This window comes from Eptatretus burgeri, chromosome 6 (assembly GCF_056783735.1).
Source record: "Eptatretus burgeri isolate ZD-2024b chromosome 6, Ebu_testis_v1, whole genome shotgun sequence".
Taxonomy (NCBI): Eukaryota; Metazoa; Chordata; class Myxini; order Myxiniformes; family Myxinidae; genus Eptatretus; species Eptatretus burgeri.
In genome coordinates this window covers 92,990,808-93,015,288 of record NC_140966.1, presented here as the reverse complement: position 1 = coordinate 93,015,288, position 24,481 = coordinate 92,990,808, and the positions used below count along the sequence as shown (strand labels likewise).

The window sequence follows — 24,481 nt, the reverse complement described above, 5'->3', positions numbered from 1 at the left end:
AAAAGGCTTCCGAACCACGTGACCCATTACGTCATCAATTTTTTCCTGTGGACCGATTTATCCGTTGATGAACCTCAAAAATGTTCATACTGATCGGATGCAGCATTTAATGTTGGCAACTATGACGTCATAATGAAAGCACCGATGAAGTCATTAAAAAAAAAATCACACTTATTTCCCATGCGGAGGACTTGCCATGTGCCAAGTTTTAATTTTTTCCATGAAGTGGTTTCGGAGATAGAGGTCCAAAGTTTTTGCATTTTTCCAATAGGGCTGCCACACGACATGACCTATGACATCAAAATTATCAAAACATTCCACATGAGCAGTCGCTCCTTTGGTGAAAATTGTCTCAATCCGACAAGCAGTTGCAGAGAAAAACACTCATGTTCTGTGCAGACAAAGAGACGAACAAACAAGACGATGACGTTGTGCAGAGCACGATACTTGCAAAATCCATGAAACAAATTTGACCTCAAAAATAATTGGTTTGTGAATTCAGTGACCTGATATATGCAAATCATCTTCAAATTAAGTCAATGGGATGAAAATTGAGGATTTTAGAAACACCACCTTAGTTGTTGACCTTTGGCATATGTTCACCTTTTGGTTTATGTTGACCTCAAAAATAATTGGTGGTTGAATTCAATGACCAAATATGCAACTCCTCTTCAAATTTCTAGTCAATCAGATAAAAATGTAGGATTTTAGAAATCTAACAAATTTGTTGACCTTAAAACAACAGGCTCCTTGCTTCTGACGGACTCCACCATGTGGTGAAGTTTTGTGAAGATCGGTTCTAAAATTGTGACACGAACTTGAAACATCTTCGATTTTCGCAAGTAAAAAAAAATACCCAAGTGTAATACCCTCTTCCTCTGGCGAGGGTAATTAATGTACTGTATTTACAACTTGCTGTTAGAAAGGACAAGGAAAATATCTCGATACATATTATTTATAAACACAACTTTTTTTCATTTGTTAAAAACAAACAAACAAAAAAAAAAACCCATTTCCCATTTATTGTTTATAAAAAAATCTTGCAAAATAATGTTAAGAAAACTACAGGTATCGTTACAAATGCAATTACACACAATATAATATAGAACAATATCAATATGCAAGTACGTGTGCTTTCTGCACAGTATCAGCAGATTTCTCTTTTGGGAAAGTGGGGGGTGGAAGGAGGGCATGGGAGGGAGAGGGGCATGGAATAAAATAGTTTTAAAAAACAGGCAAATGCCAAAAAGGTGCGATAAAAATTATATACATCCAGGAAAGGTCAAGAGAACAGTGCAGATTCAGACACACAAACTTGACTTTATAACGTTCATGTACAAAAGACGACAACGATTCTCTACCCTCATTGGCCAAGGGATTCCGAATTGGAAAACTTCTTGGAAAAGATACCTCTTTTAAAAAAGCAAACAACCAATGGGGCTGGAATGTATTTTAGGTGCTGACAGACATTTTCAGTTGCCCGCACCCCCCCCCCCCCACCTCAACTCCTCTCTTCCCAACAACACAAGTGCACACATTACATTATGCTTATAGCCATGTATGTGCAGACCAAACAATCCTCATTTAAAGTGGCGACATCTGCCACATGACCAAATATAAATATTCAAAGCAACGGGTGCATTAATACATTTTTTTCATTTTATATGTTTTGGTATGTATATATATCTATATATATATATATATATCTATAAATATATATATATAAAAAAAAAAACTTTAAAAGCAAATTAGAAAATATTTGTACAAACCCGTACACACGCTGCAGTATTCGATGATTGTACGATTGAAGGAGGTGATGAGGAAAGAATATATGCAAACACTACAAACCTTCCTCTTACCCCCATTCACCACTACTCACAAGCTGCCTTGCTCGAGCCAGCCCTTCCCCTACCCCCACCTCTGGAATTCCACAAGTCGTTGAGTAATGGTGAAACCATTTCCATCCTCAGTTGGAATCATGGTGAGGTAGTCTTTAAACCTTTGAGCTACAGTCACAATGAGGTGGTCCCGCTCACAGTCTGGGTAGTGCTGAGGTGGTTTTCACTGCTAGCTCAGGTCATCCTAATCTATTCGAACTGTCAACCGAAGCCATGATAAGCAAGTTTCCACCTAAACTTGGCAGAACGGTCAATGTGGTTCCAGCCTGTGGCGGAGGCCACAAAGGTGGTTACATCTCATAACTATGGCCATAACACATACTTGCAGGCCTCACGACTAGTAGCCTAAATCTCTCCACCAAGGTGAATGTTATCTGTGTTTTTTTTTGCTTGGGCCACGTGAATAAAATCAGGTTGTACATTTTATGCACCAATGAAGTAGTGGTAAAAGTATCATTCCAAGAAATCAGATGGTCCTTCCTTCAGGACCTGCAACATGGCCATCTTATTGGCTTTGTGTGAAAGTGGAGCACCTGTGAACAAGGTGGCAAAGGTATCCCGAATACCAGCAAATTAAAAATACAAAGGCTCAGTAAGCAGGTGGCACGATGTTTTGTGAGCAGATCCGGTAGTATCTTGATAGGACGGCAAGCTCAGCAGGCTCTCTCTCACAGGGTTAATGCAGCTGTCTGGGATTTTGATCCCTGCAAAAGGCAGTGTACGTTGAACAATCTGTTTTGAGAAACTTACCTGGGCTTTCTACTTGTACCACAACACTGAAGAGCATAGTGTATTGCTGCAAGATCAAACACATACTGAGGAAGCTGAAGTGAGATGCTCACCAACGTGTTTTCGGCCACTACGAGTGGCCAGACGGACGATGTGCATGGTGGAGGAGCTCGTAGCTTGTTGGAGAACTGCCTCGATACGTGGCCATACGGATAACAGGCCCCCGCTCAGGACATTGTAATGCCGCAGTCGTAGTCCGTATCTGCAGTTTTTTGTTGCCATCCGGCAATGCCCACTCCTAGGAAAACGAAGCAAAGGTCATGATTGATCAAGAGATTAATCCGTGGCTGCAATGATCAAAAACATAATAGTGCTAAAAATCGCATTCAGCAGAAGCTATGCCTGAAGTTCTCCTTACCAAAACATGTGTGAGCAGTTATGCAAGGACCAAGTGTGCTGTTGGATCCAAGCATCCTTGGCTTGTGAGGGTTCCACCTAGCAATAAAGAGGCCAAAAGTAATTGCACATGACATTGCAAAAACGAATCTGTGTAGATATATATATATATATATATATATATATATATATATATATATATATATATATATATATATCAATATATATATATATCAATATATATATATATCAATATATATATATATATATATATCAATATATATATATATCAATATATATATATATCAATATATATATATATCAATATATATATATATCAATATATATATATATATATATATATATATATATATATATATATATATATATATATATATATATATCGATAATTCCAGCAATCTCTGTGTGTTTGTCTGAATGTGTCTGCGACCGCCGTTTCTCGACAACCCCAGGTCCGATCTAATTGAAACTTGCCAGGAATATCGCTGGGGACCCGTGGATGTGCCTTTTCAAGGTTTGATATTAATCGAACAAGTGGTCCCCAAGTTATAGCCATTTATTTATCAACCAATCACAGGACACGGTGCTATGACATCACTATTGACGTCACAATTAATGTTTTTTTTTTTTCCAAGTGCGGGCATGCACCTACGGGCACGCACTAGTATATATAAATTTGCATTTCTTGGCAAGACCCTACTGTCATTTTGTATGTAGCCTGTGGCTGTTGGTCACATAATTGCTAGGAGTGTGGCTGTGCCACTTATGCAGTGCCCCCTGTTCCCAGTAAGCTGGTACTCATTTTGCTGACCTCAGAAGGATGACAGGCTGAGTCAACCCACCTGGTGTTATTTAACAGAACAACGGGGGTTCAAACTCAAGACCTTCTGATCTTAAGCCAGCCATCTTAACCATTAGGCCGATACCAAGCGAACAAGACCCTAATGTCTTTCGTTACACTCGTCGCACCAGTACGCCATGATTATTTGCAAAAAAATAGCCGTGAGTCGGCTGATGGTCATCTCCTGAGGTTGAAGTTCAGACTGAGATTCGAACCCACGCCGACTCGATCTCCTGTTACCGAAAGTTACAGGGAGAGATTTGGGGACCCCCTCCCCCCAGTAGAACCCCCTGATCCAAAATCAAAAAAAAAAAATCTAAGACCGAGCGATCCTGCGGGAGCTCGCACGATCCGAAATCGAAAAATCGAAGCCTGAGCGATTGTGCAGGTCAGTCTTGTAGTCACGTGTCAAGTTTCAGAACAATGACCCGTTTGATAAGGGAGGAGTAGTAAAAATAGCAAAACGTGAACGGACAACCAAACGAACGGACGGACAGACATCCACACATCACAACCCATTTTACATCACAACTTTGAGAATCGAGACGAGATGACCTTATCATTAAATGATACACTTTTAAAATCATGCTTTGTGAATGGGAGGCTGTGAGCTCACGATAGGGACAGGTCAAGGGTCCATATTTGAAAATATAAATAGGCAAAAAGTGTTTTTTCTTTTTCCACATACCACATACCACATTTTCCAATGCAGCATGTTAATAAGAAATCACCTTTGGATAACGTTTGGAAAGATAGGATAAGCTTAATGCATACACAAGATATGTGGAAGTCTAAATCTGACTGCAAAAGCTGTCAATGCAGGTATGTAGATGTAAAATCAAGGAAGAGAATCACCGTCGTTTATGATGATGTTTGCGATTTTGTAATGTATATTGTCTGGGGTCGGGTAGGACCCCATCGTAAACCGTCGGCCGAATACTCCGCAGGTGAGGAATTGCATTGGAAGACCGAGCCAACTGGCTATCCTCTCTGCTATTGCTGTGGCTGATGAAAGTGAAAGAGCCCACAATGTCTACAGAATAGGCCATTGATGGTCAGCACCCTGACCAAATTCAAAATGGCTGCCGTGACAAGGTGATGAGTTACGGAGAAACATGCAGAATGCTTTGCCATTTAAATGATGGAAGAAAAAAAAAAAGGTTCAGCCAATTTGTTTAGGCACAGGACTCCTCATTAGTGGGCGAACTTTTTTTTTGCCAAGTTAGGATTAGGGTTAGGGTTATTGGCCACACTTTTCAAGCAATCGTTCTGAATTTTTGTGTGTGTGTGTGTGTCGGTGACTGGTCAAGGACAGTAATGCTTAATGTTGGTGAAGATCCACATCCGGATCTGAGAATTTTTCAAGCGATTCTTCACCATTGAGAAATAGGGCCAAAAATGACAACATAGCACAATATCTCAAAAGGTTAAAGATGGATTCAGCAGAAACTTTGTGGACCGCAGAAACTTAAAATTCAATTTTGGTGAAGATTCAAATCCAGATCCGGCTACAAGAATTTTTTTTTACATGATTCTTCACCATTGAGAGATGGGACCAAAAACTATGTGCAGCATGTTATCTCTAAAAGTTGTGGACGACTTGTGACAAAACGAGGTGGAAGAGTTGGTTGGGTGACAAGAACAAGCCGATTCGATTTTGGATAAGGTCGGGATTCAGATCCGACCTATCAGTGGGATACAAAATTTATAGTGTTCAGCCTGGCGGAGGTATGTGCTCCACAGCGTGCCGTTCCGTTTCGCCAAGTGTCACTCCATGAGTGATTTTGATTTGTTTGTTGATATGCCTGACAGGCCGCCGGACATAAAACCACTAAATGACTGACCCCCTCTCTTTCTGCCTTGAATTGGAAACTTTTATATATATATATATATATATATATATATATATATATATATATATATATATATATATATATATATATATATATATATATATATATATATATATATATTTTTTTTTTGGAATGATGAAGGAACTTGATTTGGAAGTACAGTATGCATGTCAAATGTCATACATATGTAGGCAAGCATGATGTTTTCAATCACTGGAAATTCCATGTCGCTTATGTGACCTATTCAGGTATTTAAAGTCACCTTGTAGAACTTGCGCTGGAGTGAATTTTGCGTCTCTTGCTGCTTCTGACGGCCAGTGTTGGGGCGGTAGATTTCAAACAGGCAATCACCGTCATCCTCATTTTCATCAGTTTCCAGGTTATCCCCTTTCACCACAAGGATAGCCATCTTGCGGTTTCCACGAACCTGTGTGATCAACAGAGAACATTCTCAAATTCTGGAGACGATAATGACATCTCACCTTCAGCAAACCAGAGTTTCCTTCAAATGTAGCTTTTAATTCCACGGTAAAAGCTACTGAACTTCCTTTTAACCGTGAGTTCACCTCCGAGATACTCTCTTTTTTAAGTCAGTTTTGGTGGCGGCACCAATTTTTCACTAACCATGCTCTTATCTGTCAGTTCCATCTTAGATAGAGGGCATCAGCAGGTGAAGTGTCCATTCTTTGCTGTTTGGCTGCTTCACAAATTAAAAAGTTTGCAATAACAGCAAAAAAAAAAATTTAAACCTACTCCTTCCTCGTCAATGAGCTACAACCATTCTCTGACTCCCACTCCATTCCTAATTCTCACCAGACGAGAAAAGTAGAATCCCTCAAGGTCACCAGAAAGGTCTTCATAGCGCCGCAGGGCATCTTCCCATGTTATGCCTCGGTCTAATGTGACCTGCAGCCACAGTGCGCAGATGACACAATGCACAACTGAGGCGGAGTGTATAAACATGTTCAACAACCGAGTGTTTCAACAAATATTCAAACACGTGGGCTCTCTTATATTTGTTCCTGCTTATCTTACTGTGTGCAAGATCAATTCTACTCCTTCAGGCCCAGGAAAGGTTTCCTGCTTCTCATTGTGGATCTCCTGTGTGCTTGAAGCTATGTCTGCCAAGACAAAAGATAGCGTGACGTGTTAAGTTTGCAGCTGAACCAGGCCTGCCACAACCTCATAATAAAGAAAATAATGTTTGCCATTGAAAAAGTTTTGTTGAAACATAAAATGACATAATTACAAGAAAAGAAAATGCTCAAGACTCGAGAGTAATCCTTCAGGCTTACAAAGCCATGCATTTTACAGTCACACAATACTCAGAAAGCTCTCTGTGGAGTTGTTTTACTTCATATCTACACTGACCAATCTTGGCATTTTCTTCCTTTGTTGATGAGGAAGGGTAAGGAGGGGAAGGGGGGGGGGCAAATATGCCTGGTGTTGGCTTAATAGTTAGGGTGGTGGGCTTGGGATCCGAGGGTCCTGAGTTCAAATCCCGCTCAGCTGTTGAATTAATACCAGGTGAGGTTAACTCGACCTGTCATCCTTCCGAGGTCGGCTAAATGAGTGCCAGCTTGTTGGTATACTGAGTTGGAGTGGTGACCCGTCCAGGATTGTGCCCAATAGCCAAGGAGACTGCTTAGGCAGCACCAATGCTCTGCACAGAGTATGGTCCCAATGGATGGATGGATGGATGGATGGGGGGGAATAAAGCTATGCACTGCCCAAATAAGGGGATGTGTCAGAAGAACGTGTTGCACGCTTGGAACAAGATCACCTGCAGGACAGGTATGCTGTTTTGGTATTAACAATAATCTACACAAAAGAGAGCCGTTTATCTGTGTCTGTGTCACCATTTTTCTCGGAAATGGCAGAACAAATCTTTGGCAAACTTTCAGAGGTTCATTAGTGAGTGCCGGGGAGTGTTTTCGGCAAAAAAAAATATATATATATGAAAAAAATCGAAAATTTTGAAAAACAAAAAGTTCGTTTTTTGAGGGGATTATATTTATTAATCGCTGTGTAGTACCACCGGTCTTTTTGATTATTGACAGTTATATTCAAGCACACATACATATGAATAAACACAAAATAATTACCAGAGATTTAAATACAAATAAACCTCTTCCGGAAGCAGTCAAAAGTAGGGGTGCAGCTTCTTCACCATATTTATAGATCAGGGCCAAACTTAACCCAGAAACATCAACGGCACATTAATGAGCAACCATTTGATGAATAACATCTAATTCCACTTCTAAGGTAACACATTTACAATGCCTCCGCCAATAATATCCAGGGTGTTTACAAAGTCCCGTTACCCCCTCCGCAGAACCTGATAAATTAATACAACGAACACACAAGAGGTATAAATGTAAACAATGAAAGCAGTACACAAAACTTTTAGTCGTTAAAACCAAAACATTAACATTAACATTAACAAGAACATGTATAAACGCAACGTACTAGGATCAATGATCGGAGGGAGTGGGTGGGGGGTAGTGGGACTGTCAACCCCCCCCCCCTCCCTTGGAGGGTACAATACATTACACTCTGTGTAAAGTTGATTTTTTTTTAGTCTCTTAGTTCAGGGTCTTATGCTCATGGTCACTTGACAGTTGAAATTCCAAGGGGTTTCCGCAAATCTCACGGGATTGTGAGTTGGGTTGGCGACCGTGCCGGGCCATTTTGAAATCGCTCTATCGTGTCTAAGATTTTGTAATCATGAAAAAGGTAAAATTAAATGATCCCAGACTCCATTCCTTCGTGGGTGTAGGGAGGCGTTTTAGGCTCCCACAAAAAATAGCCCGGGCAATGGCAGGTACCACTGCTAGTCATAAATGGAACAACACAAACCTTCTGGCTGCACCCACAAGGAGAGGGTGCTTCTAGTACTATTAATTTCCAAATATGTGTGCGAAAAATGGTCAGTGTTTTTTGAGCAAATTAATATTTTTGTGATTTGACCAATGAATCGGATCACTTTGGAACGACCTGCTGCATAGCAAATCATGCTCGAGGGAAACAAGTGCATTTTTAGTCGCAGGTCGACAAGAGCACCGTGTTGTTGCTGCTGGGGTTCTTGTTGAGGGTCGATTTTTGAAATGTGAACCCATTGGTCGGACAGCTGCCAGACCCCACCCACCATGGCACCCAGGCAAAATAGTATGGCTACCATCTTGGTTTTATGGTGTGCCGAAGACATCAGGTCTGGAGGTCTTTGCTGGTTATACATTGCCTTGGTTTGTTGCGTCAGATTTCCATTGGCTTGGTTATGGTCGAGTGGTACTCACGATGAGGGACCCTGAAAAATCTTATCATATTTCGAATAAAAATTATTAGTAAGGTTTAATCAAGCCCATCAGCATGTACGGTACGTGCCGCCCTAAAGCCGATCCTGTAATAATTTTGTTGAACATCGTCAGATTTCCATTGGCTTGGTTATGGTCGAGTGATACTCACGATGAGGGACCCTGAAAAATTTAATCATATTTCGAATATAAATTATTAGTAAGGTTTAATCAAGCCCGTCAGCATGTACGGTACGTGCCGCCCTAAAGCCGATCCTGTGATAATTTTGTTGAACATCATCAGATTTCCATCGGCTTTATTACTCACGATGCGGTCTGCACACGTCTTTTGTTACCTCTTCCACAACGGAGTAAAATGTGCTTTACTCACAATTGACACTGCAGCACCACTTGGCAAGAGTCGTCTGCTCAATTTACGTGTCTTTTTGAAAGTTTTCCCCGTCAACTTTTGTGTGCAATTTATTTGTTCGACATAAAATAAATGTACAGTAAACCAAAAGCATGAATGAGAGGTCTGTTCCATTCGCATCAGGGCCATTCAAAAAAAATTACATAATGCTCAAGGTAAGAAAATCCCTCTTTAGTTACCCCGCTGAGTGTGGAAGGAAAAGTCACATCATAACAAGATGGCATCGCTGGTACCCAGAGTGATCCGGGAAGTGACGTCACTTCCCCCAAGCTCAATGGCTGGCTTTGTTTGAAGTCAAGTCTGGTGCTGTCTAATGCATTTGTCTTTAGGTATGTGTTTGAAATTTGTGTTCCAGCTCTTCCATGAGCCTTAGCTTAGACTCTGTAACAATAACAAATAAATAAATAAAATAATAGATAAAAGCTTGTGCAAGAGCCATCACAGAAATCGCGCACGCACACACACACGCACATAATAGGACTTGACTTCAGAGCACAACCGGTCAGGTTGGGGAAGTGACATAACTTCCTGAGGGCACTCTGCCCTGCTGACTGTGTAGAGAAAAGAGATATCACAAGATGATGTTTTCGGCACGCAATGAAGGAGAAACCTTCCCCTCCTCCCCCAAGTGGATGGTAACCCATGGGATTTTTCCATGCTCTATCCTCTAAATGCTGAGTGAGAAGCGAAGTAGAAGCAGACACCATTGAAAGTGTGACTCGACAATGGTCAGGATCGAATCGCTGATCTCCCACACTCAGAGTGGACACTCTAACCTTAATGCCACAGAGTCTGGTTAAAGATTAAATGATGATGCTTAAAATTACCGATTCAGAATGGTAAACATGACAGTAATTATAAACTCCAGAGTATCCCTTTCTATTTTTGGATTTTCCTCCCTAAATGCTCATTTGTATGCAAGTCATTGTAAACTTCAATGACTCCGTTTTTTTATTTTATTTCAAGACTCAGAAATCCAGAAGCATGCAAAATGCATTTTTGCATGGTTCGTATTTGGGTCCGCTTCGGAACACCTGCCAGTTATGCTCGTCCCAGAAACCCTCAGTAACAAAGCATACAAAGGCAGAAAGCAAAGTGTGTGCGTATACCGAGGATGCCCATGTCATAGTTCCCCGCATTCTTGGCAGCTTTCATGATAATCTCAAAGGTAGAGCAAAAATACGTGAAGAGTGCGGCCTGGCGCTCAACCTCGAGTCCGAGAAGCCGATTCAGGAACTTGGATAGGCCGAGTTCTATCAGTGAGAAAAGAAAGGAAAAAGAAAATACTAAATGCAATGCTATAAAGTATAAACACTGAGCAGAAAATGACACAAAATGGTTTTACCAGCAATGTAATGGTCTATCTGCGGCCACCATGTTGATGGTCATTTAACTGCCTTGCTTATTCTGCCAACCACGGAAGGAGTTACCGGGAGGATAATTACCGCACCTTTCTCCACAGTCAGATTGCCTCTTGCATCCTTGGTGATGATTCCCACTCCCAGAAGGCCTTCCTTCATGTCTGCACAATCCACATAGAGGGAGCACCACACAGTGTGTGAGTTGCACTTCTTTATAAATGAAGACAAAAGAGTTGCATTTCAAAAGACAAAAAACATTCTTCAGTTATTCCCTTTCCCTCTAATCCCATTAAGTAAATAATTTATTAATTATTATTATAACTATTACACAAAATGACAAGGGAATGAGTTGAACACTGAATTTTAACATAAATAAATAAATAGAACAAAGATTTATAAGCCATTGGACCTTCAAAAAAGTCTCCAGGGTAGTCGGGCGGTCGAACAATGTGGTAAGACCCTATGATGATGCTTCTGATGACCTTCTCCAACGCTTCTCGCCCATACTGCATTTGGAAGATGACAGAAGACCCAAATCAATGATTGCCAGAAACATATTGATAATTCATATGCACGGAGTAGAATGTCAAACAGGCCTGGACGTACAACATGAAAAACAAACACTAAAGTTAAATTTAAAAGTGGAGAATGATAAATCCGCATTATTATCACATCATTATAACACACACGAACACAGGCGTGCACATACGAGTGTGATTGCAAAACCCCATTTCCCGCTACGCAGCGGACGGGATAATTACCGTCCAACATTAGTCACCGAGGGTGTTCAGAGAACATCTTTCCCCAACACACAAACATGGGCGGGGTCGGTGAGCGGAAAATTTGATTGGTTGTGATGACGTAAAATGCCGTAATATTTTGTCCAACTATTGCTAAACAGAAGGGTTTTGAAAGTGCCAAAAAAAGAGAATTGTGTTCTTCGTGATTAAGTATGTAATTATAATGAAATGAAGCAAAGAGTCCAAAGGTTGTAGAAAAAAAACAATTCCGGAAGTTTACTGTCGTTGATGCAGTGTCTCGTACGTCACTTTATATAACATGTTACATTTCGTTATTCGTGCATGTTGTTTGTGTCCTTTGAGACGTCCTTAAAAACAGTAAGTTTCCTGTTTGGAATAATTTTCAAGTTTGTTTGACTGCTCGGCAGGTAGACAGAGAAAAATATTATCTCTCTGCACATGTGCAGTCAGGTCAAATTCAGAGCCAAAGTATGGTTAAACGGAAGGTTTGTTTTCCGATTCGAGTTCAAAATATAACACTCAATTAAAAACAAGTTGTTACTCGATCATAAACTGACGTTTGTAGATGGATGGACAGACAGACAGACAGACAGACAAAGTGAACCAATTACTTAACCACCACTGTTCGCTTCGCACTCGTCGGGTAATAAATGTGCAGGCCAAAACACTATATTGTAAGGGACTTGACCCTGAAATCCCAGCATCATAAGCTATGTGCTCAGAAGTGATTGATCTGATGGGTAAGAATTTATTTGAACATGCTGAGTTACAGGAAGGTAGGTACAGGCACATGAGGATACGGGCAAGGTAAATATAGGCACATGACACAATCAAGTTGGTTGTCAGCATATGAGGATATGAACAAAGCATATTATAGGCACAAGCTTTAGGGATACCAGGGAGTTCAGGAATAATTGATAAGTCACGTGGTCTGGCAGTCATAATGAAATGAATGAAAATCTTTTTTTTAAAGTTCATTTTCTTGAACTGCTTCATCGATCGACGTGAAACTTCACAATTATTAGCTAGTAGTGATGGGGAAGATATGTTTTAAATTCCATCCTGATCGGACACATGGTCTGGCAACCAGGATTATTGAATTTTTTTTGTGGTTTAGGCTCACTTGGCTGCACCTGGATGGGTTTGAGGGATGGGGTCGCAGCTGAAACCTGAATCCTATCCAGGGGGTTCTCCTGATGACTTCATCTTTGCTTTTTTCTTGTTCGGGTTCCTTCTGATGATTCCAATGCAGTACTGTACCGATTGGATCTTACATTTGATTTGAATTGAATTTATTTTAATACCATTCAAAATTCAATTGAATAATAATGAACATCATGGGTCAGGGTCAAGTGTCCGATCAAAGCATGATTGCATCAAAGTAGGATGTCTTGGTACCCGGTCATCACTGCCAGCAGTTATAAAGTGGCAGTTCTAGTTATATTGATTATTAATTACGTAACACACCAGTACACAAACGCCATACAAAATATACGACACAAAACTATACAATCAACACTTAAAACAAGTTCTGGCGAGGGTCTGCAATCTCTGATCTTTCACCACTGGTTTGGATTTTTTTACGAGCTCCACCACTACCCATTAGAAGGAAGAGGTCAGACAAAGTATGACGAGGAGGACATAAGAAAAACAGCAACAAATACTTGAACACTGGAGAACACAAATCGCCTTTTTTTTCATTTTCAAAAACCTTCCATTTAACACTTTCATTTTGATGGAAAGCAACATCTTCATGAAACAGAAGTATCAAGTATGGGTTTTTTTTTTTAATTACAAACATATATTTATATTACAAATAATGGAGGAAACATGACTGTGCAGATTGGGAGATGGAAAGCAGAAGAAAATCTTCATTTGAATGATGTGGAAAAAACATGCCTTGTTGTCATAATGAAACTGGCTGAGGTCACGTGATTCACTCGCACGTCTGTCTCCATGGGTTAAAGCACCCTGCGGTGTGGGAAGGGAGGAACACCATTTAACATCTGCAAGTGGTCATTACCCTCACCACAACCTGCACTGCACCACTCATTCCTTTGAGGCAAAACAGCCATATTAGGCCGTCTTGTGGGATGAAGACAAAGGATAAATAAATAAAAAGGCACTAACGAGGCTTTCCAGTCGTCGTGCCACAACGGATGCAAAGCGTCTCTCCCCTGCCAACTCCGAGATGAGGTAGATGTACTCAGGCGCGCATACTTGGTTGGAGCGGTGTGTCCGGCCTGAAGACAATGGACGCAGGATCAAGCACAGTTCATTTTGATACATCCAACAGGGATGCATACTGGATAGAATACCTGCCGATTCAAATTCAAAACATGAATAGAGTCTTGTGCATATAGGGTCACAAATTTGAAGAGCACCGATATGAATTTTTTGATGTGCCATACGCTTCACAGAGCGTTGGTGCTGCTTTAGCAGTTTCTTGGCAAGGGTAATACTGGGTGGTTTGCCATTGCCTTCCCAGAATTGTTTGTCTGTGCTCTATCCTTTTGAATGCTGAGCATCAAGCCAGGAAGCAGCACGTACCATTTTTAAAGTCTTTGGTTTGACTCGGCTGGGGTTGAACTGCCGACATCCCAGATGCAGCAAGGATGCTCCAACTAATTACACCACTGAGTCTGGCTGGTTCCAATATGAATAGGCCCGAGTGTATTTTTTGAAGGCAGAGCTATCGCTTCTACTGTAATAACAAATGGCAATTCCAGCCGCACCGTGTTAGTTACCGAAAATGTGCCCTGGGAAGAACTGATCCCCCCACCCCATGGGAATATCTTGTCTGCTTAACATCACACTTTCTAGGAACGCATCCACAATGTTGTGGACACTTGCTGTGGTGTCTTAAATTATCAATTACTGTGTACAATGTATTCCAGAAAATACAACACTTTGCAATCTTTTAATTTTTTTGTTTAAAAAAAAAAAACGTAATTATTTATTTTTCCCATTATTTCATTTCTCAAATGATTTCATTTTCCATTATTTAATTTCAATGGTCTAATGAACCCTTTGTAAAGAAAAAAATTCAATAATAATGATTTTAAAAAACGTTTGTTTTCATTATGAGGCAGAATGTCAAGTGCGACCAATCGGCTAATATTACGAGGTGGATATACCGGGAACAATCAAACAATCTCCGATCGCAGCCCTCTGGTAATCTTAGGAGCTTTAAATGCACATTTATAAGGAGAAATGACGTGGCAGCAATACCACCATAGCAACCCGAGTCTCTCACTCGAACTCGGCCTTAGTGATTTGAACAGGTAGACAGACAGGTAAATGATACATTTATTAATTAACAAATTTCGTTGAATGATTGTTGAATTACATGAACAAACTTAAGGCCTCATACCAAACTGTTGCACTGCCCGGTCAGCACTCCAAGGGAGTTCCAGTGTAAGATGTAGCCGGCGGCGATGATTAGAAACCCGTCGATCAGCTTGCAGCGATATGCCAGAACTGGCCGCCTCCGAAATGATTGCCACCAACTGGAAATGAGGAACCATAATGAGTATGAAGAGGTATATGGTAAAGATTCCAAGAATGAGGTGTGCGAATGAGAAGCACCTAAGTCAACAGAACACAGGTTGTTTATTCAATTTTGGTGCAAACTACATGGTCACATGACCAGGGGCTTCAAACAGCCCACAGGGTGTTTGGAAAGCTAAGGTAGCTGAAGTAATTGTTCCCTTCAGAATAGGAAGCTTAACAGACACAAGGACATCAAACAGGAACCGGGTCAATGCTTAACTTTGACAACAAATATCTTATTTATAACTATAACATTAAGAATAAAATGAAGTGACAATAGAACCAAACATATAAAGCCTTAAACTTAACCTTCCTTCTCTAAATCTTATCGAAACACACTTGACTCCACAAGTCTAGCAGCATGCTTGCAGATGATAGCAGTCTGCATATATCAGTCTCTGGAGAATGACACTGAGAATGAATGGTCAATGGACAACATGTAATGATTTGTGGTGATGTAAAGACATGATGCAGCATCCTTGCTCCATCGACTGTGGCACCACCATGGCATTCTCCGATGGTAGACGTTTCACAACTACTCGCTGCCGAAAGATGGTAACGTGTCCCGGGTGAAAGGAACATAGTTGACAAAATGGTGTTGTTCTCAATTTGCACGATCCGAGTTGCAGGCTGCTGTTGAAGCTCACCTTCAAATTCAGGGTTTCTCGGCTTTTCACAAGAGTTTAAACCTTTACGGGGAAGGCTCATCGCACTCATGTGATCTCTAATGCTGCAGCATGATCTTCCGCAACTGCGTCCGTGGTTAACTGCACACCTCTCTTCATTGGTGGTCTCAGCCATCATTTCGGCTGGCTTGCTTGGGGCTTCGCAGGACTAAAACTGCATTCGGCACTTTAGTACTTCAGCACCTGGGAAATGCTGCACCGATGAGTACACAGGGTGCGCCACCCCAGCCGCCATGGCCACATTAACCAAAGCGCTATTGAACTCCACCCTCGCATTTTTATGCAGTCTTTTATATCGAAAATTTATCGATTCATTGTAACCTTCAACCAATGGGAGAGCCACCAGGTTGCCACATGCTCTTATGGGCCAATCAGCGAGTTCATTATCTGTTCGACCAGTGTGCCATGCACGAAGCACGTGCTCCACCCAAAGAAGAAAACTGTTACCGTACTTTGGGAAATACGTGCCTCGTTCAACTAAATACCCAAATCACATTTATAGTAAATGGGTTCCAATTAAACAGTACACGCGAGCTGCCAGTCCGCTCTCATCTGGACACTCATCTCGATGCATCCAGATGAGCGAGATAAGGTAGTTGCTTTGTTCCTTTTCTCTTATAACTGTGTCATGTCACACTGAAGTCTGCATGCTGTCAGCTTGCCACTTCCAACATTAGTCCGATACAAATTATGCCTGGACTCTAAATTGATCGTCAGTCTCAGCATTTGACATGCTAATTTGTTTTTTAACTTCTCAATTAAATTGACATTGCATCGAGCATCCAATTTCTGCCGTGCAGCTGATTGATTATAATGAAGTAATAAAAAGTAAGGGAAACTGTTGAAAAGCAATCAAAACCCATTTCCTATGAAAACTGCAAGTAAATAAAAACAATCAAAAATAATTCGTTGGATTTTTTTCCGTTCGTGTTAAAATAATAAAAAGGTTGGATGGCAAAACACACCTTTTCTCCACTCATGAAGTACTCCTTCTGTGTCAGATTCACCGTCTCGACAGAGACACCGGGTTCTGCACGAGACTCGTAGTGCACCGAGCCGTCGGGTCGTCGTACCACACGGCCTCGCCGCCCAGTCATCTACCATCAGAACGAATGTTAAAGATCATCAACTTGTCATTGGGAAGCACCCATCAAATAAGCCAGCAGCTTTTAACATCAAGCAAAGGTCCAGGATGACTTGTCCTACCTCAGCAACGTTTTGTGGCCCACCGAGCTGATCAACGAGCTCATCCAGTGCGTTTAGCGGCAAGGCTAACTCATCAACCCGCTGCAGAAGTTTTGCCCGCATGCTCTCCAGTCGCTCACGTGACACTGCATACCATACAAATTGGTGAGAAGGTCCATGTCACCCAGCTAAAGCAGATTAAAAAAAAAAGTCCTTGAACTACTGCTCTAAAAGAGAAACAAGACTGAGGGAGAGAGGTGATGCTTCAAATAACCACCACATTCATAGTGATTAATGCCCTTTAGCATCCATTGTCATTGTACATTTCATTATTGAGAAATGATTGAACGTGTTGTCCCAATGAAAAACCGCTCCACTTTATCATCTGCAAGGTAGTGTAAGGGGCTGTACCTGTAGGTACTGAAGTCAACATCTAAAGGAATTATTACACTGCGAGCGCAAAGCGAAAAGCGGTGTTAACCAATTGGTTCACTTTGTCTGTCTGTCTACAGATGTCAGTCGATGATCGAGGAACTACTTCATTTCAACTTCATGTTATATTTCGAACACTGTGGAACACGAAACGGAAGATGAATCAGAACACAAACCTGCAGTTTGGCAGTACTTTGGCTTTGAATTTGGTAAATTGAACGGAGTCTCGCCCTGATCATGAATGCACACAAAGGAGTGACACAATTTTTCTTAGTCTGTCTGCCTGTCTGACAGTCAAGCAAAATTGAAAATCATTCCAAACAGGAAACATTGTTTTGAGCGACGTCAAAAAGGACACAAACAGGCACAAATAACTAATGTAACGTGTTCAATAAGGTGGTGTAAACGACGCTGCATCAACGGCGGGAAACTTCCAAAAAAAGTTTTTTTCTTCTTCGACCTTTAAAATCTTTATTTATTTCAATTGAATTATGCACTTGAACACTGCAGAACACAAATCGCTTTCTTGGAACTGTCAAAAACCTTCCGTTTAGCAGTATTTGGACAAAATATTATGCCATTTTACATCATCTCGACCAATCACATTTTCCACTCGCTCTCTCAGCGTTGGCGAATATCGAGATTCAGCCAAAATGGCAGCTCGGATATACAGATCATTTTCGGAAACGCAATAAGCAAGACTTTAGAAGATCCCGCCCATGTCCTTTTTTCTCAAGACTTCGTGGGTTATGGTGTTCTTTGAACTCCAGTTATTGATGATGGTTTAAAAACGTTTCAACAAAAATAGTCTCCATGATCATCACGCTGATCTTTGGCCAGGTTCGTTCATTATTTTTTATTGTCCAACCAGTTGATAAATGTTTTCAACCAAGAACGGGATGGTGAGTTTCATACCAATGGACATCTTTGAACAGGAAATTATCGATACATTTGAGTGGTGATATCAAACTTGACACTGCCTTGATTCAATCGATCCTCATGGACCGGTCCACTCCCTCTCATCTCTCTCTGCCCTGGTTTTATGAAGGTAAGAGTACACCGTCTTAGATGTAAGGACTATCTGGGTCGTTCCTGGGCGATCGATCGGCTATCTCCGTGCTGCAGGCCTGTTCAAGTAGAATTGTCCAGGGCTAAACAAAACAACAACAACAACCCCACCCCCCCCCAAACTGAGATAGCTTAATCATATCAACCACCCTTCTGCTCGACTCGCTCCTGAATCTATTTTTCTGAAATCAAGACTCCCCTCTACCTTACTGTCTACCCCTCCCCCTTTCAGAAATGTGGACATTACCATCAGCAATTATTGGGGCTGGAGTGGAACCAATAACAATGACATCGTCGTCGTCGTCATCATCATCCAAGCCGAGACAGGTGGAGGATGGCGATCCACTCTCTTCGCTCTCAAGCGCAATGCCGTCTCCAAACTTCCCTGCTTTAAGTCGCCATGGAATATGCTCTGCAATACAGCATGAATCCTCAAAAGGGCGCAAAAGGAAGCCAGCAACCTCAACACACTTGTCAATGACTTAGTTAGTCAAGCTGGAACAAGAAATGAGAAAATAAATTGAAAAGGTTTTGTACTGTTACAAAACGTCAAGTTCATTGCATGAAGTAGACCACTCCATCCCAACCTTTCCCTTCGACATTTTATGCACTTACTCTTGCGCTTCCTCAGGCCTGGCTGCTCCCAGTTATTGCCCACAGGGACATGTTTCTCGATTAGGGACTTCAACACCCCGCTGCCAAGAAAAATGATCGGAGCACACAAATCACTCGCTATACTTCCATTTCATTTTTTTTTTCTTCTCTCTGACGTCACAGTGAATCTGATACATACGATCAATGTGGAAGGTGGAAAATTGCATCTGGGCAAATGGTGTTTTTTTTTTTATTTTATTATAATGGGGATCCATTAAGTTCCATTGGTCCAGCAAGTAACATAGCACAAGATCGGTCATCAGTTCCGGTGACACGGCAAAAATTTCCTGCCGCGAGTTGACTATTACCGTGCCGACGATACAAATGTTCCGAGTTGTCCATGGTTGAAGACCAATTCTTCACGTGTACGAGCCTCGCCCGTTGCTTGCAGCCCCACAACCACACACTGTGCAAATGGAACAAAGTGACAAACTATTCACAAAGTATGTGCAATCAGGCAGCGAAACCGAAAATAATTTGAGACGTAGGCAAAAACGTGCATGTGCTGTGCTTGAGTTATCAATTTTGTTGTGAAGAGCAAGGGAGCAATGAAGAATAAAATGTCATGTCTGCTCTACTCTGTCGGTCAATGCGCCAGATAGTGGAGAACTTTTGAAACTCATTACGTTGGAATTGGAAGAATAAAAAAAAACAAGTTTCTTTTTTCATCTGGCCCCACACAATCGTACTGATTCTTCATTTGTATGCACAGCACAAGGCTGTGTGGTGGCAACACTGGCTGAAGGTGCACCTGTGCCGCTGATGCAATGCCCTCTGCAGCTTTGGGCAGGAATTTTCAATTTGGCCATGGTGCCCTTGATAGCTCAGCTACTCTTTGCGAAGGACATTGTGATATATTTAACGTTCTCCAACAAATGCTAGCAGATGGAACTCCCGTTTAATGTCCCTCCGAGGGACGGCACACGCATTGATGAATTAACCTGCATCTGAAACACTGGAATGACAGTTTTATAACTGGGTCGGGATTCAAACCCAGGCTAAACAGCTTCGAGGAAAGTCCGAGGTACAGTGCAATTTTTTGATGCAACACACTGCCTGTGAAGCCCCAAACAATTTATAATGGAGCTGAGAATCAAACCCAAAGGAGAGCAAAGTCGATAGCGCGTCATTGCAGATCCCCACCTGAAGCCAAGTTGAAATATGCCAAAAAAATTCCACCAGGAATGACCCAATATCAAATTTTGAGTTGAAACATTGTATTTTTCTTTTGACGCCTGTGACCATACTTCATGCGTCATCCAATGGTGATTGCATGAACAACGATTTATTTTTAAAAAGATTTAAATTACGCAGACCACGAAAGCTTTTTGACCCCACCCCGCGATACTGTTCTTGCACGTTCTCGCCATGTGATGATCATAATTACCAAGTTTGGTGAATTTTTGCACAACCTTTTAGGAGGAGATAGCATGACGGACGGATAGACAGACAAAGACAGATGGAGCAGATTACAATATCCCCCCCATTGTTTTTTTTTTTCCAAAAATTGTGGGGATAACATGACAGCTCAAGGATGAGTGTGCTAACCCTGCACTATCCTTGAGGATCACATAATTTTAATATTATAACAACAACACCAGGTATCTGTTAACACCTCCGGTTATAGATTTGTAATTGACTACATTTTCAATTAGCCATGACGACACAAATTGAAAAATCAAGGTGAGTCTAAGCCAAGTGAGCACGACTCACCTTGCCTTCCATGATGGCCTGCTGTGCCAGAAGTACCACCCGATCAATTTTGGCTGCGACGCAAAGATAACGGAAGAAGCGCTGGTGCGCGGACCAGAACTGCCCCCACAATGCCTTGCGCGAGAAGGTTTTCGTCTTCCACCCAGAGTTCGGGGCAACAGCATCACCCACTGCTGTTGCAGCAAGTTCAAACATTGCCGCTACATCTCTCCACTGTGGGGGGGAGTAAGTGGGGTTGGCAGGGGAACAAGAATGGTAAATCGAAGAAGAAATTGATTTTAGGAACCAATAACGACTGCAGGCGGAAAAGCAAGACTAAGTTTGGTTAAAGTTGTTTACATTTTCGAATGAGCCATGATAGATGAGGTTATTACCAGGCGAGCGGCTTCATTGTAGGCCTTACGGGCAGCAGGTTTAAGGATGGCCTCTTCTACATTAAAGGATGCACCACGAAAGCTCAGCTGACGTGCAAGGTAGGCTCCAGCCTGCTTCATTTCCACGGCGACAAGTTCCATTCCAGGCACACCCCTGTTGGGTTAAACAATGCCAATCACACACAACTATTAAATTCTTGCTTTTCAATAAATAATCGTCGTCAGTTTTAATGTTGCGATGCACTTCTTGAAATTCTGTCGAAAACTACGATCAAGAATCACAAAAAAAAAAAAAACCAACAACAACAAGAAGAAACCAGCAGACAATCTCGGGAACGTTACAGCAGAATTATACATTGATGCATTATGCAAGAAAGGTTTTTCTGTACAATGCAACTTATAAAAGCTCCAATCTTTTATGCGACGTTTGAAGAATCCTGCTTAATACGGCACCCTCAAGGAGATTTAATGGAAACAAGAGAGCCCACATGAACCTCTGCAAATATGAAGACTTTCATCAAAAGATCCAAAACAATCACAGAGACTCCCGAGAAAGAAAGGTCTCACCGTCTCTCGATCGACTGCAGGAAAGCATCAAAGTTACCGAAGGCCAGGCCTGGTCCCCAAAGTCCAAGGCGTGTCATATAGGCCATGTTCTTGGGCTCAGAAGCACCTGAAGCAGCAAAAAAAAAATACAAGCCATTAAATGTAATGGTCATCTATTCTGCACAAGCCTGACTCAGTAGTGACTTTGGAATAGTACAAAATAACGAGTGAGCTGCACGAGCATCCATTATTACTCGTGTATTAGATTTTCGGTGTGGTGGGCTGTAAATTAAATGATCATCAATGTCAATGGATGATGGATGCAGGTTATGGACAATGGTCATGGTCATGTGACATGTGGTGTGGACCAAAACTAAAACCAGCAACTTGTGTTCTGATAACTTCGGTGCTTCTGCCTGGGTTTGGCCCTGCTTCGGCGATGGACCCATGGCATTCGGTGACGGCATCAGCGCCAATGTTTGAAATTCCTGCTCTGTCGTTATTGCTCTCCCTCCATCTGCCCTATTCAGTCTGTCCTCTTTTGGCTTCTTCCCCTCTGCATGGAAGTTTGAAAACAAAAACAGACCCCATCAACCATAGGCCTGTGAGCTTGCTTCCCAATTACAAGCAAAGCCATGAAATCCATCATTGCTTCCAGTGTCAATTTGTTTTTCTTGTTTTCAAACATGTCTGATCTCTGACAATCATTTTGGATTCTGTCCTAGTCACTCAACTCTGGCCATAACTTCTGCTCCTCTCTCAGCAATTGTTGGAGGCCCTCAATCTCAAAGAAGAGAACAGGCCCATCTCCCTGGACACATATCGGGTATTCGACACAGTGTGGCATCCTGGTTTGTTTGCCAAGCTCCCTGCATGTGACGTCGAAGGCCGCCGTCATTCCTGGATTTCTGACTTTCTCTACTCACGAAGCAAACGTGTTGCCATCAATGGAACCCTCTCTTCCCCTCTCCTAGTGGAGGCTGGAGTTCTCCAAGGCAGTGTATTGTGTCCAGTCTTGTTCCTCTATATTAATGTTCCTCTACATCCTCCGATGCACTGGAAACTCTCTCTTCCTTTTTGCAGACGATTTTACATTATGTTATACAGTATGCTAGGCAGACAGCAGTTGTGTGTCTCTTTCTGCTGATATGGAAATGATTAGACTCTGGTCTGCTAAATGGAACATGTCCTTCAATCCTGGAAAATCCCACAGTCTCCCCCATCACTTTGAAATGATTGTCAAATGAACCCCCTTATCTATTTCCTTGGTCATCCACTGGAAGAAGTTCTGTCTCTTGACTTTTTGAACCTCACCATCAGCCACAATATTTCCTGGGCTAACCACATAGCAAAGTTGGCCATTAGAACCAGCTGCATTCTAGGAAACCTTCACCGACCTGTCTTTACTTTGAAAATCAGAGCTACTTTCACTCTACAGGCCTTTGTCGACAAGGCAGTACTCAAAGGAGTACTGCTCTCTGCTGTAGGCTGGCACCCCAGTATCACATCAGTGTCTCCTGGATTATGTGGAATCGAAAGCTCTCAAAATTATTCGAATCTCCCATTGTGAAGCCGAAGCACAAGGTATGTTGCTCTGACGCCACAGGCAGGTCGGTGGTCTATGTTTTCTACCGTCGAGTCTCCAACATCGCTCTTTCTGCTCTCTCAGTCCCCTGACCCTCCCCAGGATATAATTCTAATCAGGTAACAACAGACAGAGCACAAAAGGAAAAGTTGGTAGTCAAACATAGTGCTCACAATGAGGCAAAACCTCCAAGAATGATGCAAAATGCATTCCAACCAATTGCTAACTCGTACAGATTGGGCAGGAAATGTGGTGAAACGATACTTCCTGGCTCAATACGTGCTAGTCTAAGCCATTTCTTCAAAACAACAAGAAGAAGAAAAACATCATCTTGGACTGACGATTCGTGTCACAAAAATAAAGAGGAGAGTACGTTAGATACAGTACCTTCAGAAAGTATTCGCACCCCTTGACTTTTTCAAATTTTGTTGTGTTACAGCCTGAATGTACAATGGATTAAATTTTAATTTTATTTTTTTTAATGATCTACACATCATACCCCATAATGTGAAAGTGGAACACTTATTTTCAGAAACTTCGACAAATTAATTAAAAATGAATATCCAAAATGTCTTGAATCAATAAGTATTCAACCCCTTTGCTGCGACACTCAAAATTGAGCTCAAGCGCATCAAATTCCCTTTCATCATCCTCGAGATGTCTCTACAACTTGACTGGAGTCTACCTGTGGGCAATTCCATTGACTGGACATGATTTAGAAAGAAACACACCTTTCTATACAAGGTCCCACAGTTGACGGTGCATGTGAGAACAAAAACTCTACCGTGCAGTCCAAGGAACTGTCCATCGAACTCCGAGATAAAACTGTGAGGAGGCAACGATATGAGGAAGGGCATAAAACAATTTCTAGAGTGTTGAAAGTTCCCAAGAGCACAGTGAGCTCCATCATTAGGAAATTGAAAGAGTATGGAACAACCCGAACTCTTCCGAGAGCTGGCCAAACTGAGCAATCGGGCAAGAAGGACCTTGGTCAGGGTAGTGACCAAGAACCCAATGACCACTCTAACAGAACTACAGAATTTATTGGCTGAGATGGGAGAACCTGCCAGAAGGCCAACAGTCACTGCAGCACTTTACAAATC

The 24,481-nt window shown here is 41.7% G+C and overlaps 1 protein-coding gene across 1 annotated transcript in view; it reads right to left on the bottom strand.

Moving 5' to 3' along the window:
• Positions 1-1,008: 1,008 nt before the first annotated feature.
• The window catches only part of SBNO2 (strawberry notch homolog 2), a 44,861-nt gene continuing 21,388 nt past the window's right edge, over positions 1,009-24,481 (bottom strand). Inside the window, exons 8-27 of the mRNA XM_085887074.1 lie at positions 21,815-21,920; positions 21,248-21,401; positions 20,874-21,086; positions 19,469-19,566; positions 19,122-19,201; positions 18,754-18,918; positions 17,028-17,152; positions 16,787-16,918; positions 14,957-15,092; positions 13,714-13,826; positions 13,483-13,554; positions 11,232-11,328; positions 10,912-10,983; positions 10,571-10,714; positions 6,774-6,859; positions 6,552-6,644; positions 6,001-6,165; positions 3,046-3,122; positions 2,741-2,925; positions 1,009-2,602 (exon numbers count right to left, since the gene is read on the bottom strand). Coding sequence (XP_085743200.1) covers positions 2,472-2,602; positions 2,741-2,925; positions 3,046-3,122; positions 6,001-6,165; positions 6,552-6,644; positions 6,774-6,859; positions 10,571-10,714; positions 10,912-10,983; positions 11,232-11,328; positions 13,483-13,554; positions 13,714-13,826; positions 14,957-15,092; positions 16,787-16,918; positions 17,028-17,152; positions 18,754-18,918; positions 19,122-19,201; positions 19,469-19,566; positions 20,874-21,086; positions 21,248-21,401; positions 21,815-21,920 — 2,444 coding nt within the window. The 3' untranslated portion in view covers positions 1,009-2,471. The remainder of the gene's footprint in view (positions 2,603-2,740; positions 2,926-3,045; positions 3,123-6,000; positions 6,166-6,551; positions 6,645-6,773; positions 6,860-10,570; positions 10,715-10,911; positions 10,984-11,231; positions 11,329-13,482; positions 13,555-13,713; positions 13,827-14,956; positions 15,093-16,786; positions 16,919-17,027; positions 17,153-18,753; positions 18,919-19,121; positions 19,202-19,468; positions 19,567-20,873; positions 21,087-21,247; positions 21,402-21,814; positions 21,921-24,481) is intronic.